This window comes from Choristoneura fumiferana, chromosome 13 (assembly GCF_025370935.1).
Source record: "Choristoneura fumiferana chromosome 13, NRCan_CFum_1, whole genome shotgun sequence".
NCBI lineage: Eukaryota > Metazoa > Arthropoda > Insecta > Lepidoptera > Tortricidae > Choristoneura > Choristoneura fumiferana.
In genome coordinates, this window is record NC_133484.1 from 4,776,814 (window position 1) to 4,794,953 (window position 18,140).

At 37.7% G+C, this 18,140-nt stretch overlaps 1 protein-coding gene across 1 annotated transcript in view; it reads right to left on the reverse strand.

Moving 5' to 3' along the window:
• LOC141433921 (E3 ubiquitin-protein ligase RNF19B-like) overlaps nt 1–18,140 on the reverse strand; it is a 51,740-nt gene that overhangs the window by 19,941 nt on the left and 13,659 nt on the right. The window contains 1 exon segment of the mRNA XM_074096066.1: nt 4,349–4,449. Within this exon segment, the coding sequence (XP_073952167.1) occupies nt 4,349–4,449 (101 nt within the window).

Below are 18,140 nucleotides of genomic sequence, written 5' to 3' on the forward strand. Positions count from 1 at the left end.
AAATATGCAGGGCCCAGTTTCGCGTTGGAGACAACCGTTGCACTTGCACTCCTATCTCAGATGCTTTAGATTAGATTAGATTCATTTATTAACTAATGAAAAAATACATTATAAATAGATGTCAGGTAATTATAAGAAATTCACAAAAGGATCGTCAAATTGTATACAAAATAATTATAATAATAATAGGTATATGATAGTGGTAAATTAAAAAACATTGTCAGCCAAAATAAAAATAGAATTAAATTTAAAAATAATAATCCTGGGTAAAACATGGTCAAAAGGTTAAAATTAGGTACAATGTCAAGACGATAAAATTAAATATAAAATAAAAATAAAATAAAAAATAAAAATTAGTCCACAACAACAGGACAAAATATGTCAATACTTAATTAAAACAATAAAAAATTACAGTCACAGAATGTGGAAATGTCAAATTACAATTAAATACACTGAAAAAGAAAAATAACAATTAAAATATAAACAAATAGGTACTTAATGGTACAGACAAAATAATCATCAGTCAATTATTTAAATTTCATTTCACTGTACTCATTTACTGAGTACAGTGATTTGTACAAAAGAAGTTTCTTGAGTCGAAGTCCAAATGTCTCATCCGAACATTCACTTTTTAAATCTGCGGGTAGTTTTTCGTAAAACCTAGGGCCTATGACGCGCGGGTTTTTGTCGAGCAGCGCTAATCGCCGTGGCACCGCTTGCAACCGTCCGGTGTGGCGGGTTATTCTACCCGGGGTATTGACACGTTTGACATTACATTGATTAACATCATAGTGATATGTTTGACTTGTGTGTCATTCATTTGTGAAAAAATAACGTTGAATGTTGCCAAACAAAATTAACAGGGAAAACTAACCTAGTTATATAAAATAAGTTAAAAGTCACTACTTACTACGCGATGATTCACTGTTTTAGAGAAACCAGTACAAACAATAAAGTTCAAAGGTGTAAGATGAGCATTGAGGTAAAATAACAGGACGTTCGCAAAAACTACGTGTAAAAGTAAACCAGCGGAGGGTTGCCAACGGCCGAGAGTCCGGAAATGAGTTTCCTGAACCGAAATGTGAGATAGAGCTAAAAACAAATTAAGGGAACAATAGTCACAGCTTATCCTACAGACAGTGCTGGCGATGATGGCGTTAATAGAAACAACGGAAAAGAAAACATCTGCTGCGATAACATGCAATGACTTACCTACAATCATAACAATTTAGATTAATTGATAACGACCGGATAGCCAAGTGGTTAGAGAGCCTGACTATGAAGCTTGAGGTCCCGGGTTCGACCCCCGGTCGAGGTAGATATTTGTATATTTGTATGACTAATACGAATGCTTGTTCTCGAGCTTGAACGTTCAATGTGTATTTAAGTATGTATTTATCTGTGTAAGTGTGTTTATCCGTTGTCTAGTACCCATAGTACAAACTGGCTTTTCTTATGATTGTTTTTTTTTTTTAGTCTTTTTGGCTAATCTTAGTTTGGAACTAGGTCAATTGGTGTCAATTATCGTTTACCTTTACTTGCTCGAATTTCATTTGCCCGAATGCCATAAAATATATAGAACCATGTTGTTTCAGGATTTTTTAAAATGTCATCATATAGAATGCAGTAGGTTAGGTTAGGTTAGTTTTATATCAACTCTGAAGAAATTACGATTTCAGAAATAAATTACTTTATGGCAAATGAAAATTCTAGAAAACGATACATTCGGGCATATGAAATTCGGGCAAACGATAGGGAACCGTCAATTATCCCATGATACTTAGTTATTTTTATTATTTATTTAATTACCTACAAGGCAGGTAAGTTAAGTATGAAATCGCGATCTAAAGCCTTCCTTATGCCGAATATGGAGAAAGGCAGTGTAAAGTAGTATCGGCTAGTTTCAACAGCGCCAGCTGCGTATTGGTTGCGAAACTAATCAGATACATACAACATAGGACGGCACGACGACGGAAAATTAACAAACTTTTGTACAAACACGTCGCGGATATCAAATTCAAATCCCAGGCATGAGCCTGCGCGGACATCGCGCTGTTTTGCTTCCTTTTCCTGCAGCAAAGGGGATAAGAAGCAGATGAAATCATAAAGTTTGCATACCTACAGTGCTTTGCTTAGTTAATTGTCAATTGTAATGCCTCTAATAGATTCAAATGATAATTTTGTTTTTCGCTGATGAGATGAGCAAATTAGCATACCTAATAAGAGTCTAACAACAAAACATAAGGACATCGCAATGACGAAAGTTCATGGTTACACCGTTCTTTGTATGTAAAGTTATTTTTTGCCTGCGGTATTTGATGTGTGGGCACAGAATAAGTAATAGTACAAGTACAGAAGGTTCTCTCTTTTGATGTTGACAAAAGCCGCCATTTTATATGCCTACGTAATTTTTATTAGAAAAATCACCGCGCACCACCAAGCAACATTGAACTCTAGTGCTGCGCGCGAAGGTCGTTATTATTCAGCACCAACGTTTTGGTTTAGGATAGGGTTGTAAATCAATAAAAAAATAATACTCACATATAACTTAAGAGTAAATTCGGACAAATACTTAGTTTTCTAGCATTTTTAAATTGACGCGCCTACGATCTCCGACGGTCACAAAATGGATAATTGTACAAGGTCGCGTGCCGAATGCGTCGTCGGCTGCCTCAAAGGTTTTGGACGCCCGCAGTGGGCATTGGTAAATCGCGAATTACCTAAGTATCTGTTCTTTTGTCGCACTCGCACTTAATATGGTTTCGAACAGAATTGGGTTAGATAGTGTAATGTTATGTACAGAATATGAATATATAAATAAATGCAATATTTTTTGCACTCATCGTGAACCAGTTTCACGAAAATCAAAACAGCTACACGTAGCATTACGCGACGCAACTAGTTCGAGCGAGAGACTGCGAGCGTGCTTGCCGGGCGGTGCTCATAGCCCTAGCCCTAGTGAGTTAACCCACGCCGGCGTGGGGTGTTTTGATACTTACAGAATCTTACCTATATCGCGGAGTGCGCCGCGCCTGGTGTGGGCGGAACTCTGTGGTCAAAAAGCCTCATCAAGTCATGAGATTCTAGGTCAGGCTGGATATTTTCACGTCATATTTCAGCCGGTAGAAGCACTTCGCTACGCAATGTAAGATTCTCTCTAAGATCGTGAGAAATCAGTAAACCTTGGAGTCATTTTAGCGTGTTTGACAAGTTACAAGTGTTGATGTCTTAATAATGATGAAACCAGATGCCAATGAGCGATCTGATCCGATACTTTTATAAATAACTCAGCTTATTATGATAAAGCAAAATTATTCGTGAAGTAGCGAGACAACACGAGGAGAAATTTAATTTAACGTAGTGCTCTTTGAATTGTTGGTAATCTCAGTAAGTAAAAAAAAACAGTTTTTTTTTTCTATTTGTATCATTAGAATATTATATGCATTAAAAATGTATTAGTAATAATTATAAATTAAATATTTACGCAAACTGTAGTCAAATTATACCTAATTAATTTCTTATGTGAAAATATTTTTTCACTTCTCATGCTCGTAAAGTTCGTGTTTATGCTGGATCTAGGCGACATAAAATTACTTTTTATGCTCTAGTGCATAAAGTCAAATTGACTAAAGACTAAAGACAAACAAAAAAGTTTCTACATATTTTTTTAATAGTTTTTAATTGATATAAAAATAAAAATCAATTAAAATAAATGAATAAAACTAAAAAAATAATCTATTAAGTGAACAATGGTTTCCACTGTTGCTATTTAAGTTCCTCTCACTCGAAGTGAAAAGCAGAGCGTAGAACTCGAGGGCTCGAGGACGTCTTGAGTAAAATGGCTCGTTTTATGCTCTTGTTGTACAATCTACTATTCGGCAAATGTTGTTTGTAGGTACAAATTGTTTTTACAAAACATTCTATTACAGACCATTGTCGGAGAAAGTATCCATTTAAAGTGCGCAAGTTGACTTTGATTGCGGATTCCGCACCTATCGAAAGGGAATCGGCGATTCGAAAACGAAATCGATTCGATAATCGCCGGCGTTATGTGTCGTAACCGTAACATGAATTTCGTTTCGCTCAGCATGCGACGCCTGGCGGTAGAAAGTGACGTCTTTAAAGTATGCGAGGCTGGCATGCTGATTGCTGATGCAGACGCGACGTGCCCGCGCTTGCACAACCTTTTGCTTACGACGCCAAGGTCGCACTCGCACCACTCCGAGGATTAGACGAGCCCGCTTTTACTTGATCAAATCTGCTCGGAGCGCACGTGACTTGGGACAAAAAATCTTTTTTTTTACTCTTAACATTCGCTTTGATACGTGATCTGTGGTTTTATTATTACCTCTTCATCCTCGGCGATAAACTCGATGGTTGTTTGCTGTCTGCTCTGCGACTGTTCGACCGCGCTCAGCTTCACTGGCCTTGTGTCCGCTTGATCCAATACTGTAACAAAACAAACTATAATTGAACACCTGGTGCTTAAGTTTTGCTCATTGTCATTGGAATGGGACTACAAAAGTTATGCACATTTCATTAATATTTTCTAGCTTAATTTGGAATCATGGTATGTACTATACAAAAATAAAATACCCGTTATTAAATACAACGTTGTGGAATATTTTTGCGATGAAATAAAACAGATATTCTAGACCTAGAACATACTGCGCACATTTTGATAACTTAATTGTACCTACATAATCTATATTAATAATTTCGTACCGGTCTACGGTAGACTCGAACGAAATGCACATCAAATTGAAGAGCGTAAAAAATTAGTTAATCCGAGTCGACAACTTGTAGGCGGAAAATTCGGATTATCGAGTATTTTCAATATAAACTTGAATAAATTACTATAAGTATATAATGGCGTTGCGAAATAAACATGTCAAAGTCATCACATCAAGTGGCGTTAGTGTCACGTCATCACGTGTCACAGGTTCATATTTCGTTTCCATTGTGACCTCTTAAAGGCCCCACACACGGTACGATTCGTCGATTTTCATCAGATCGATCGTACAGACGAATCGTACCGTATATGGGTTGATTATAAGACAGACACATCATAGTTATTTGGGCAAATAAGATTTAGGAGAAATATCTACGTGAAATACCGATACGTAGATTAGCTGTGAAAGTACGTTTGTGATAATATTAAGGCAGGGAATATACGTCAGCTTTTTCCATAAGTACGATAGTCTTTACACTGGCAAAAAAAAAATTCAGACATATTATTATGAGTACATTTTACCCGAGCGAAGCCGGGTTTTCATCTAGTTGTAGATTAATTCATTCGCATTAATTCAAACAAGTCAAAATAAACCCAGCGGCACAAATTTCGCAACACTCTACATACAAAATTACATATTACTGCATACATTTGACGGCCAAATTTTTTGCCGCTAAGTATACATTTATTTATTAAAAAAATCGTCCAGGAGTGTCGGACAGATTGTATTGTGAAGTCATGCATACTTTTTACTAAATTTTCTTTCTATTCAAATTCAATTAAGCCCATAGGTATAGTTTCAAACTGTGATATGATATATATACGGATAAGCAGACAAATAGACAGTAGGATAGAAAGTAATCCATTTTGCCAATTTGCCTATACGGATCGCTGCAAATAGGATTTATAAATAACCTTAAAGCCCTGTTTAGAGTCGATTGTTTTGTTTTAAACGGTTCTAGCAGCCTTCGTGCGGCGAGTTAGAAGGGAACTAGCGGGCACACCCTTGTTGCGCTTACGTGTGCGACCAATAAACTAACAAAATGTCTGTATGTTAGTATAGATTAAGTTTGTTCATATTTGATGCTTGTAAATCTACTTCCATTAATTAGTAGTCAGTCGGTCAGTACTGACTTCGTCAAGTTGGACAATGACTATGGACGATCATCATGCTATAAAAACTTTTTTTTACAGTTGGAAATATAAACTAACTATTTTGAAGTCGGTTAAATAAAAAGAGATCTCAGGAATCCGCAGACGAAAAAAAATTTTTTTATGTGTTTTTATTATAGGATACCAAGATAAAACGCGATCCTACATTATATCTTAGCTTCTAGTCTAGGTGATGTAACATTTTTAACTTTCGTGATTTTCACTCATAGTGAAAATACCACAAACGGGACTGACTTATCACGCTAAAACACACTCGCCGTCGTCGTCTCGTCGTGGTCTACCCGTGACCACGGCCACTGTAATGTGGTTGAAACATAGAGGTAAATATCATTCGTGTGTTCTAGGCGATGCTTCTTACAATGGCTGACACGAAATCAATGTCAAAATAAAATACCTAATAAAAAATATACCTACAAAATGCGAAAGTATAACAAAATTCTTATTGATTTATATCTGGACATTTAGCGTCGGATCAGATGCAAAACGGGACATCCCGCGCAAACCAGGACGCCTGGCAACACTTCCACAGCATCACTGTAAATCATCTAATCCTTAAGTATGTATCTTTTGATAAACTTATTGTTTCTTTCTTCCTGGTTGTCCAGTAGTTTTTTTGCGTAACTAATGTATTGCTAAGATCCTGTCCCTGTGACCTGTCTTGAACTAGAGCACACAGCTAACCAAGACTAGCAATTAATATTTTAGACCTCACCTTTCATCACCTAGCCCGAATTGGATCAGCAATGACAGGTGTCAATAACTGTATCAGTATAATGTCAGTGCGTGTCGGGTCACATCCGCTGTAGCGCAACAGGTGTTCCGACTCCGACCACGATAATCAATGTGCACGCCCGATTGCCGACGAGCATATCGATATTTGATGGTCCAGTTTGTATGATTGCCAGCTAGTTAATACCCGCCACTTTGTCTGCCAAGTATTCGTTTATTCCTATCCTGCGGGAACTATATAGTTTTCCGGAATTAACGTGTTCTATGTCCTTCCCAGAGTTTCAAACTTCAAACTATAAGGATCCATACAAAATTTCATCTAAATCTGTTCAGCAGTTTAAGTGCGCAGTGGATTTTTTGGTATTCTGTATTTACCTAGCTATCCTTCCTTTTCCGCGGGACAGCGATAAATGAATTCTTCGCAGGCGGAGTCGCAGGCGGAGTCGCGGGCGAGGGCGACAGCTAAAAAATCTAAAATGTCACTAGAGCTAGTAACTTACAAAGTTACTTTCCTATTTCATTTATTTGAGAGACACGAACCTATTGTGTATCATATCTGCGCTAAGAAAGTGTTTATTCAAATTACTACAAATGGACGTAGCCTATTTTGTATTCTTCCAAGTGAGCGGCCATAAGCTAGTATACATAGCAATTGAAGGTGCTTGTAAACTTCATGGTGTGAATAAACACATGTTTGTGAACGGTTAACAAGAGCCCGGGCGGCCTCGGGGAAGACGTATTTATAAACTTAATTTCAATTATAAACTTAATTTTAATTGCGTCTACCAAGGCGCCATTCACTGCACGGGCATAATTGCAGCAGCATTTCCTGGTCGTATCGACAAGGGAGAAAGTCAAAAGTTGTTCTTTAGAAATGCAACGACTTGATTGCTTTGATATTTAGCGCTCTTCATTTCTTATTTCCGTTCCGCACGCAGCAGATCATACCCATTACAAGAAACAAAAGTTTTTTTTTTCCTTTTTGATATAGCTAAAAGTTGGCGCACCTAAGAATTTAACATACGCAACAACAGGTAAACAGGTTGTTAACCCTGAACTATTTATAGAGTACTCGTATATGACACTACCAATTAATTGGCATACCTACTCTGCCCGCCTAAGTCGAAAGGCGCTATCTCAAAAAAAATCGCTTTTGTCATTTACACCATGTGATGCAGAATGTTTTAAGCTACACAATAGTATGAATTATGAATAACTCAAGTGTTTTTTTTTTTGAGATAAGGTGACCCGGGGCTATTGTAGCTGGGAGGATATTGTATCTGAGCCGTCTGATGGCGTCCTCACGACGCCATGTTCGCCATGTTTATGTGTGTTGTGTGAAGACGGTCTTCTGGCGAACACAACGTAAAATGGCCGAGAAGAACATGGCGTCGTAAGGACGCCATCAGACGGCTCAGATACAATATCCCCCCAGCTACAATAGCCCCGGGTCACCTTAGCGCCTTTCGGTTTAGGAGGGCAGTACTTTTTATTAGCAGTCAAATCGCGACTTTCATATACGTACATATTTTATACGTCAATAATAGTGAGGCTGCGACACCCGAACTGTTTCCACTAGATCAGCGCTGAGCGAGGATCGGTAAATGAAGTCTTTCTATAGGTTGATGACAAACATATTCCACGAACATCTCTGGTGTAAACGCAGCCTTACACAGTGCTGCGGTGGTGGAACGGTAAGCGGCAGGGTTGCCTACATTTTTTTACGTGACGTCAGCAATAATAAATATGCCAAAGCTTGTGTTCACTTATTGCAAGGTGTCGCATCCGACAACATTCGTAACTCGCGTTCTTCTGGCGTCTTTGCTGGTAAGTACGATCTAAGTACACGAACACTAGCACTCACTGGCCTGGATTACGACACGTGGCCATGCTTGAATAAATAAATACTTGACAGACGAGTCATTGATCCGTGCGTTTACAAAAAATGTTTAACAGTTACAGTTCCAACAGTAACGGTTTAAGAGTACTGATCTGTGAACATTCACTAATATTAAACGCGCCAAAACGCTCGACCCTGTTCTAATACTTCATGTGACGAAGTAACTCTATGAATAATGTTCGATTCAAGTTCTAATCTCAATTATTTGAATAACTAGCGCTTAAAGCAGACTTGCCGCAAAAAAGAAATGAGATCCCTCTTTATCATTGAGCACCGAAACGTTAGGATTTTTCAGAAATCATTAAGCGGTTTTAACTTTAGGGCCGTTACAGACTAGCGTTTTTTCTGCGCGTATACTGTCGTTTTTGGCACACACGATTACACGCGTGTCAGATTATACCGCACGCGTAAGACGCGTCAAGTAAGACGCTAGTCTGAAATCGCCCTTATATCTGTACTTAATTTAAGGGTCTGTAGCTAACTAATGAAATAGAAAGCAATAAATAAACTAAATTGTCCAGGTATAAGATAATTAAGTTATTTCTATCAAAATTACCATTGTGTACTGTACGTCGACTACAAAGATACATACGTATCCACTTAATAAATAAATAAAAAAGAATGTACCTACTTATATACATCGTTTTGCAGTCGACTGCACTGAACAAGAGCACCAGATCATGATTCGGTGGAACCGGTAACTTTGCCCGGTAGCGATGTAGGTACGATACGATAATTAAATTAAATACCGTACGAGTAGGCCTGTAGTGACGAGAGAACGGAAATAACAAAATTACAAGTAGATATAAAACCTTATCAAAGTACATATTGCATTTTGCACTCGCATCTTAATCCGGAAGTTCGAAAGCCGCCGACTTATCATACTTATCAAAAAGAGAAGCAATAACTTTACCATTTAAAATTTTAACGATTACTTCAAAGTCTGTACTGAATCGACCTGCACTACTTACAAAGCCAAAAAGTAAGCAACATCCACCCATTGAATTAAAAATAAGTTTTATTTTTATTTATGCAACTAGAACTAGCTTCAGCTAAACAATGACCACTAGAAAATAACAATTCTAGGAAAACGGAACAAGTCCAAATCAAGCCCAAGTCTAAATCACACATCAACAAGGAAAACTGCTAATGTTTATCCAAATTGTAATTGTACGCCAATTTCATTACGCCGTTTGCTTTCGATACGATCATCTTGGATAAAATAATATTATCTTGCGGCGGGAATCCTATCTAAATTATTGTCACGAATTGGGCGCCTGAACACAATTTATCGTCAGAAATTAGGTTCTGAATTTAGCTTGCACTTCATTGAGTAAGATGCCGATGCTTGGAATTTTACGCGAATTCGCCCTCGCTATGTGACGAACAATATCCTGTCGACTATTTAGCTCCCTGCATCTTTTCAAAGTAGGCTCTGCTGATGCCACCGGGAATCCCGTCCCGGCAATAGTTAGTGGTCATTAGAAGCGGAGCACGTGGCAAACAAAAAACTGCCGCCTGGGAAATCCAATTCGTTAGGCAAATGCGTTTTTGTCATTTGTAATTTTGGCAACGGGCGTGATTTGCCGTGGTTCTTCATTAGTATAAGAGTATACAGCCATTTGTATTGTAACTTATAAGTTAATGTATGATAATCCCATGGTCAATAGCTAGAAGTGCTATATAAATACAAGTATAGTACCTACTTACGTCACACAATTAACGCATATCTAATCAGATTATCCACTTTTCACGATGGCACCGGTCTGCACACCTTTGAAACAGATGATCGATTAAATTATAACAGTGCTCATTTTTCTGTTGAACGCGCATAAATTTATAAAACTGCATGGGCTGAATGTAAACGACGATCGGATAGATAAACACCGGGAAATCCCACGCGAGCTTCGGGAATAAAGGCCGAAGAATAAGGCAATAACTCAGCAAAACCGACAAAAACAAAAGCATTAGGTCCTGACTTTATATTGCTGTCATTGCTGATTGTATATAAAACAAACTTTTGTTAGGTAAATGTTTTGGCAGTAAAAAGTTAACTTTGCTTATCTCCTAATAAACGTCTTCGGTTGTCATTTAGTGTTTTTCCTAAGTTAATCCTGTTAATATAACAATAACAGACATTGGACAAATTTCTATCCGAAGAGGCTCGTTTACATGGCTTATTGCGTTGTTAAACAAAGACAATGGAGATGCCGCTTCCCAAACATCCCTGTTTTAGACAGCCACTCAGCCAGTCTGCCTCAAGCAGATACGATACGACTCAGCGGTGAGATTATTACTATTGTGCGTTACGATAACACAAAAAATATTTTATGTTGTTATTTCATTCACTCCTTGGGAACCGACAACAAAACCATCCTGCACCACCTAGCACCTGGAAAATCTTCGATTGAACTAATATGCAAGGTAAACTTCAACCTAAACAAAGGAACAATTTTTGAAATCAAGTCAGTGAAAAAGCTGTAGATATAGTGCTACAAAATTACCGCCCGAGTAAATTTTTCACCAGTAGACAAAAATAATTAGAATAGTAATTGTGTACCACGTTCATATTTAAAATTCAACACATTACAATTTTCAAATAAATGACACGTTCACAGATGAGATTCTAAATGGGCCGACTATAATATTCTAATTAAAAGCTTCATTCAAATAAATCCTTAATTTTGAACACTCCCATGTAGACAAGACATTAAAAACCATCGTTTTCTGAAACATTAAGCAAGCAGACGACGTCAAACGAGAAAATAAAGCTGGAAACGATTTACAAGTTGAAACGACAAAATGTTTATCGTACCTATCTGCATTAGTAATCGTCATGACTACACTGAATTTAATTACATAGGAAGCTTCATGTGTTGAATAATAAAAAGTCGTATAAAAGTGGGAGTGGGGATAGATAGTGTGCCTGGATTCTCACGTTTTTCCTTCTGCTACTCGGCAGTGAACATGCAAAACAATAAACACTATGGGGCAATGTTGTAATTAACTTTAGATACCTACCTACATTCAGACTCAACAGTTCTATTACCGACGCTGAAGCTGCTAAAAGAATTTCCAACTCAGTTGTTTTTCTTGAGTCACTTAATGTTGGTTGATGATATATATTGCAAATTTTAATGCATCTATATACCTAGTCAGGCAGATCAATACACGGCAAGGTTAAATGAACCTTGCCGTGAAGGCAGCCATGCAAATTCCCAGCTCGTGTATGCGGGCATCTTTCCATGTCAGAATGCGCCAAAACAACTCGTTTACGCAAAAAATAAAAATAAAATCACCATGGAAGAGTGCAGAAGTGTAATTTTTTTGCAAAAAGTAATTAACATCTGCATTTATGAAGATGAAGACATTCGCCACTTATCAGGTCAACACCTATCATGCATTTGCAAGTGGCCAAGCGTAGAAAATGCCTGCGAACTCCTAGAAACCAAAGGAGAAATGCATCTCATTAAAATTAAGTTAAGGTTGTACTATTACTTATTCTGTGGTTAAGGTCATGTTCGTCAAGATGTTAAGTAATGAAGTTATATCATGCGTTGCATGCCGCGTGGGCACAAGGAGGAACAGCCGATAAACAATAATTCACGTAACTAATTACGCTAAAAAAAACCGTGGGAGTAAGTTTATTTATTACGCCAGAACAGAACGAGTAGCGCCTACGTAACGTTTTTAAATCTGTATTGAACAACAAATATTAATCAAGAACGTAAGTACGCGGTAAATACACTTCCGCCGGCTGCACACACCACACGACGAGGTCGTTTCTTGGAGGGCCCTCCAATATTATCGACCGTGAACTACGTAGAATAAGAATAATATTTATTTGTGTAACACAAGTACGACATAGTACATAAAAGGTCTTAAATTCTATCTCTGGTATCACTGTGCTGCGCCCTGCGCCGCATGACATCAAAATTGTTGATTGTGTTGAATATAGAAGCAGTTTGCATTATTAACAGTCTACTAGGAATGAAGTGTATATGTATAGCTACAGCTTTTTTTTAAAGTAACCATATTTTCTAAATAAGTAATATCTTCCGGTCCTTTGTCATAGATTTTGGGTGCCGTCGTGAAAAGACAGTTTTTCCAGACATAGCTTTGTTTTTATCCAATTTGCTTGTCACATTATCGTTCATATGTTCGAGTATACAACTGCCTAAGCGTATCCGACAAAGCCCATTTGACATATATCATTTCAAATATACATTTTATGTATGGAACACAGTAAGAAATTAAAATTTCTTTCTCATCCAATCTTGTATTGTGCGGTATCGTTGGATAGGTATTTTAAAACCATTAGGGGGTTGCTAAGACGAGTTTTCGATTCAGTGATATGTTTGCGTAACATTCAACTTTAAAGTGGACATTTTCATTAAAATCGAGCCCCCCCCCCAGAAAAAAATCAGAATGTCGGTGTAAGTATATCAAACTTTCAAGGAAAACTATAACGGCGAAGTTTGCTTGAGAATTATTAGTAGTTTATGAATAAATAACAGCCTAAGGTATAAAATATACCTAAACTTGGAAGATTCCGTATAAAATAAGAAATCCTTAGAAAAATAATTACTTAATTTTTTCGTAATGACTACGGAACCCTATTTTGGGCGTGTCCGACACGCTCTTGGCCGGTTGTAATGTTGTCTTATTTTTAATTGTGTTTTTTTTTGTGCTGTGCTGAATTTTGTGCAAATAAATTTAATCTTTCTTTTTTTCTTGCTGTAATTCACTGATGACGTATTCGACTGGCAAGTTTGGTTCTCATGTTCACCGTTCTTGGGCCATCTGCATCGACACAGGTCCGTGCGTTTAAACTAGTCTGTAGCCAATTAACAGACGAGTTGACAAATGGAGCCAATAAAAATTCTCCAGACGGTTCCATTTTCAGATCTAGATTAAGCTAGAATTTGGTTGGACTACATTTTACTCATTTAAGCTCCGTAGTTATCTAATATTCTATAAGTAGGATAGAATTTCAAGAGACAACGTTTAAAGCAGGAAAACAAATTAAAGTTCTTGAGTATTGATAGCGCAAATATTACGTTGATTTGTTTTAAGAAACGTGCCATGGTTCAGAATATATTAAAGTAGTTTTAAGCCCAACACACACAGACGACGGGTGCGGGTCGTGCGCGGGTCCGAGATGGCGGTACATGGACGCCATTACACTGACGGCAGGCGCGGGTTGGGCGCGGGTCGGGTCGTGCCGTGCGTCCATAAAGTCCATATATACCGCCATGAAAAACGCCCGTCGCGGGTCCGCGCACAACCTGCACCTGTCGTCTGTGTGTGTTGGGCTTTAGTTTACTAACCCGTCGTTGTCTTTAATTATTTTGCTTAAAAGCGTTTTAACCGTGTAAGGCTCTTATTAAAACTGATTACTCCATCAGAAAATTTGGAAATACGCTTTATCCAAGCATCCAATGACCTTACAGCAGTTATAGCGTGGTGACAGCAATAGTTCTGGTTGTGGATTTCATAGTTTTAACCCCTTCAGACCCATGTCCCCCTGGTCAACCCCCTGGGGGAAACAATAGAAGACTTTAGTACTGGTATCTCCCACCTCCTTTGTTATATACCTAGTCAACGATATAGTTCTAATCTAACGTCTATACTGCTTGTTAGGTATCCTGGTAAGTATGCTGTTGCCGAAGGAAGTCTATTACGGTTGGTAAACTAATAGGCCGATGAGCAGCATTATCTATTGTCTGGCATTTACGCAATTCACGTAACATGAATAATAGCTAGCATGTAATCATGTGAAATCTGATTAAGTATCATGTATCCTCAATTATTAAGTATCATTGAAGTACATTACATATTAATAATTCTTGCAGTTACGAGACTATTAAAACTCGTACTGAGCATTATTATTGTAATGGGAATGATTTCTGCGGATAACCTACAAAGAAAGTTTATAATTCGCCCGCAATTTTATATGCGCCTGAGGTTGCCATATACAACCTACTTCAGGATTTGTCCCCCAACAAAAATTTAACAATTGGCGTTTAAGTCCTTTTTCAGCTAAACAGGATTAAGCATAAAAAATAATTGTAGCGTGTAAAAGCCTTACTTTTTAGGAATGTTTAACAGTTATTAGATTTCACTAATCCTAGCTGCATGTGGCACTTAAAAAAATGGAGCTGAGGGAGATTTTCTTTCGATTTTCACAAAAATTACGATATCTCAAAAACTAACCAATTTTTATTAAACCTAAAACCTCATATTCTGACGGGTAATTAGCGGCCTCTCAGCTGTCGACGGTATATCGTCGATTTCAGGAACATGCTATAGATAATAACGCATAACTTACGCTCCCATCGGGGGCACCAATTTTAGTGTAAAACCTTATTTTATTAGCTCTAGTTCTGGAACAATATTGCCTTGGAATCTTTGGGTACGAAACATTTTGTTGAAGGCGTTATATTACAAGTTCTACAAGATACGAATGTCAATGAATTATGGAAAATGGTATAGAGACCTCTCTACAGGAACCACTTAGCATTACATATGAAATTATATCCGTCAATGAATAATCCTCAACGGATATTATGTGTATAAACAAATCCCGATATGAAATAGCAATAAAAACAGATATTAATATTTTTATAGAGTAGTCACCACCCCGGTGATCTCACTGGATCAGCAGGGCTACTACGAAACTCGAAACTCGATGTTCGTATCGTACCGTCCCTCTCGCTCTCGTATTAAATAGTATAAGTGTCAGAGGGACCGCACGACACGAACTTCGAGTTTCGTAGTAGCCCTGCAGTACCGTAGGTAGATCAGTCGATCTCTACCGGGCCAGGCCCTGTACTACGAAGTGCAAAATTCGAACTTCGTATCTTGCCGTCCCGCTGACGCTAATATTATTTAATACGAGAGTGAGAGGGACGGTACGATATGAGCTTCGATTTTCGAATTTCGTAGTGCCTGGGGGGCTAGGCAAGGCTGTATGTTCTAACAAGTGTACGAAGTGTCCTGTCCTTGTTCGTACTCGTATATTGAGTGTGTTGTATGACACATTATTGGCGTATCGTATTGCCCGCTAATGGACTTCTATTAGCGATACAGTATGTTGCCTATTAATAGAAAACAACATTTACAATCAGTCTCCCAATTTCATCTCGTAATCGCGTCCTGTATACGTTCGCATGACTATCGCAGCTCATAAACAGACAGACAATGAACATTTTTTATTAAACTATTGAACCGACTCAAAAAAAACCACGAGGATAAGTAAAAAAGTGAATAATAACTAGTCTGCAGATTTATTATAGAAGTACTTAATGCACTACCACATATATATTGTTTCTGTGTGCACTTCTGCGAGATACTACAAAATATATCTAAATCACTGTAGGTGTGCCTACATTATCTGAAGTGTTCCCTCGATTTCTCTTGGAACCACTGATCAGATCCTGACTTGGTGACAATGAGGCCACATCTGGAGTAGGTATACTAATTGTGATAAAAAAAGAATTTTGAAATTAGATTCATAATTAACGGAGAAATCTGTGAACATACATAAAACACTATCTCCCTGTAAGCTTTCGCGACTGTAATCATCAAATTTCACCATTTATTGAGGCTGCATTGGAGAATTGTGTCTCACAATGCGAGGGTTACCGTAATATTGCTAATATTTACAGGTTTCAATATCATTATGATAAGGCCATTCATAGATGTGACAGATTCATACCATAAATAAAGTATTAAAAACTCGAATGCATAATGTAAGCTGATGTGATGATCAAGGATAACAGGCGATATACAAAAATACAACCATCCGGAAATCGTCAACGCATGCCATATTCGCGGATTAGCGAACGTTGGTTTTTCCGTTGTAAGTGCGCAAATAAACGTTCTTCTCAACTATCTGAAACGCGTGACAGATAAACAGAAACAAGACGAATGGTATCAATTGGATGAGTAAGCAGAGTATACCAATAAATCTTCAAGAATGGCAACACAGGGGACAGTAGTTAACACAAACAGAAATAAAGTGACGCAGTTTTCGTAACCATTGGTCACTGGACTGCTCGATGTGACTAGCCTTACTAGCCTATCTATAACCAACTTAATAAGTGGCCTGCTCCTTGGCTGAACGCCCCTTGTTTGCTTGCACATATTTCAAAGCGTCACGTGTAGAGGGCGCGGCGTCCCGGCTGCGGGTGACGCGACACGATCTACGACCAATATTATCATTCATCTTTATGATTCGGAACACACTATTGATTGTAAGTAAAGTACATCAATAGAGAGTATATTCCCTTTCAAGAAAAGTAATATCCCGTATGCTTTGCCGAAATTTCTCTTATTGGAAGACGTTGCGGAACTTGCGGAGAATTTCCGAAATTACTGCACCAGCGGTTTATTGATTGTGACATTGGTCGGTCACTTTGGATAGTAATTGAGTCATTGGATTCAATTAATAGGTACTTTCTTTACGACCATCCTCGCCATAGTTAGTCTTTTAACAAGGTGTCTTGGTGTAACAGGCTGCAGGTCGATAAAAGACCTGATCACATCATAGCCCTTGGAGGCTGGAATAATGCTACAAAGGATTGTTGAAATACATTGTTTCTAATATCTATTGTCTGTTTTTTTTATTAAGTCCTTCTTTCAATATTTTTGAACGCTGGAAAGTGGATTCGTTCACGGTGTTGTTAACCTAGTGTCGCCATATATATGACCTTGATTGGGATTCAGATTCAACTACTTATGATTCTAAATCAAGAATATTTTAACAAGAGAATAATTCAAAAGGAATTTGACAGATGCAAATGTAAGTGATGATCACACATTTATTATTCGGGTTTTCCAAACAGCTTTGTAAACGTAATAAATCAGCTTTATGTCGCCAAAAACATCATATAATGTAACAGGCGTGTTGTTGTGCAATGTATATTCTATAAATACTGATTAAAACACAGAAGTAACTGGTTTCATATGAATGTTCATAAACGCTACATTAAAATATTTATTGATTAGAAATGCAAATGCGTGTTTTCCCCAATGTTAACATTTTAAATATACTCTTAGATATGTTACAATTCTTATTCGATGACATCAACGTTATACGAGACACAATTAGTATTGAAAGGTTAGGCGCTAATTAAATAGTAATAGGCAGGAAATTACTTAAAGTACTGCTAAGTTACAGTAAAAAGTAGTTACCAACACTTAGCCTCCACTGCCTTCAACCTAGAAACACAATAAAGCGATAATTAGCTACTTTATTACATTAATTGTTATTACATGAAGGCACCACATGTAGCAATACGCAAAGCAGGTTTTTAATAACATGGAATTCAAACGAAAACTTGATTTTCCGCCGGTAGCGCACAGGTGAATGTGGGCTGAATGTTCGCTGTTAAAATCGCAATATACTCAGACGGATACTCAAACGCTCCGGTAAATGTGAGATAATCGCTAACAGACTGGTATTTAAAAACATCCAGTTGCCAAAAGTCGGCCAACCTGAATATCTACAAAAACATGTGAATAAACATGTAAGAGGAAATGTTAATATCGCCTCCACGCATGCAACTTTATTGAGCTCGCTGCTCCAGAATTTAATATTTT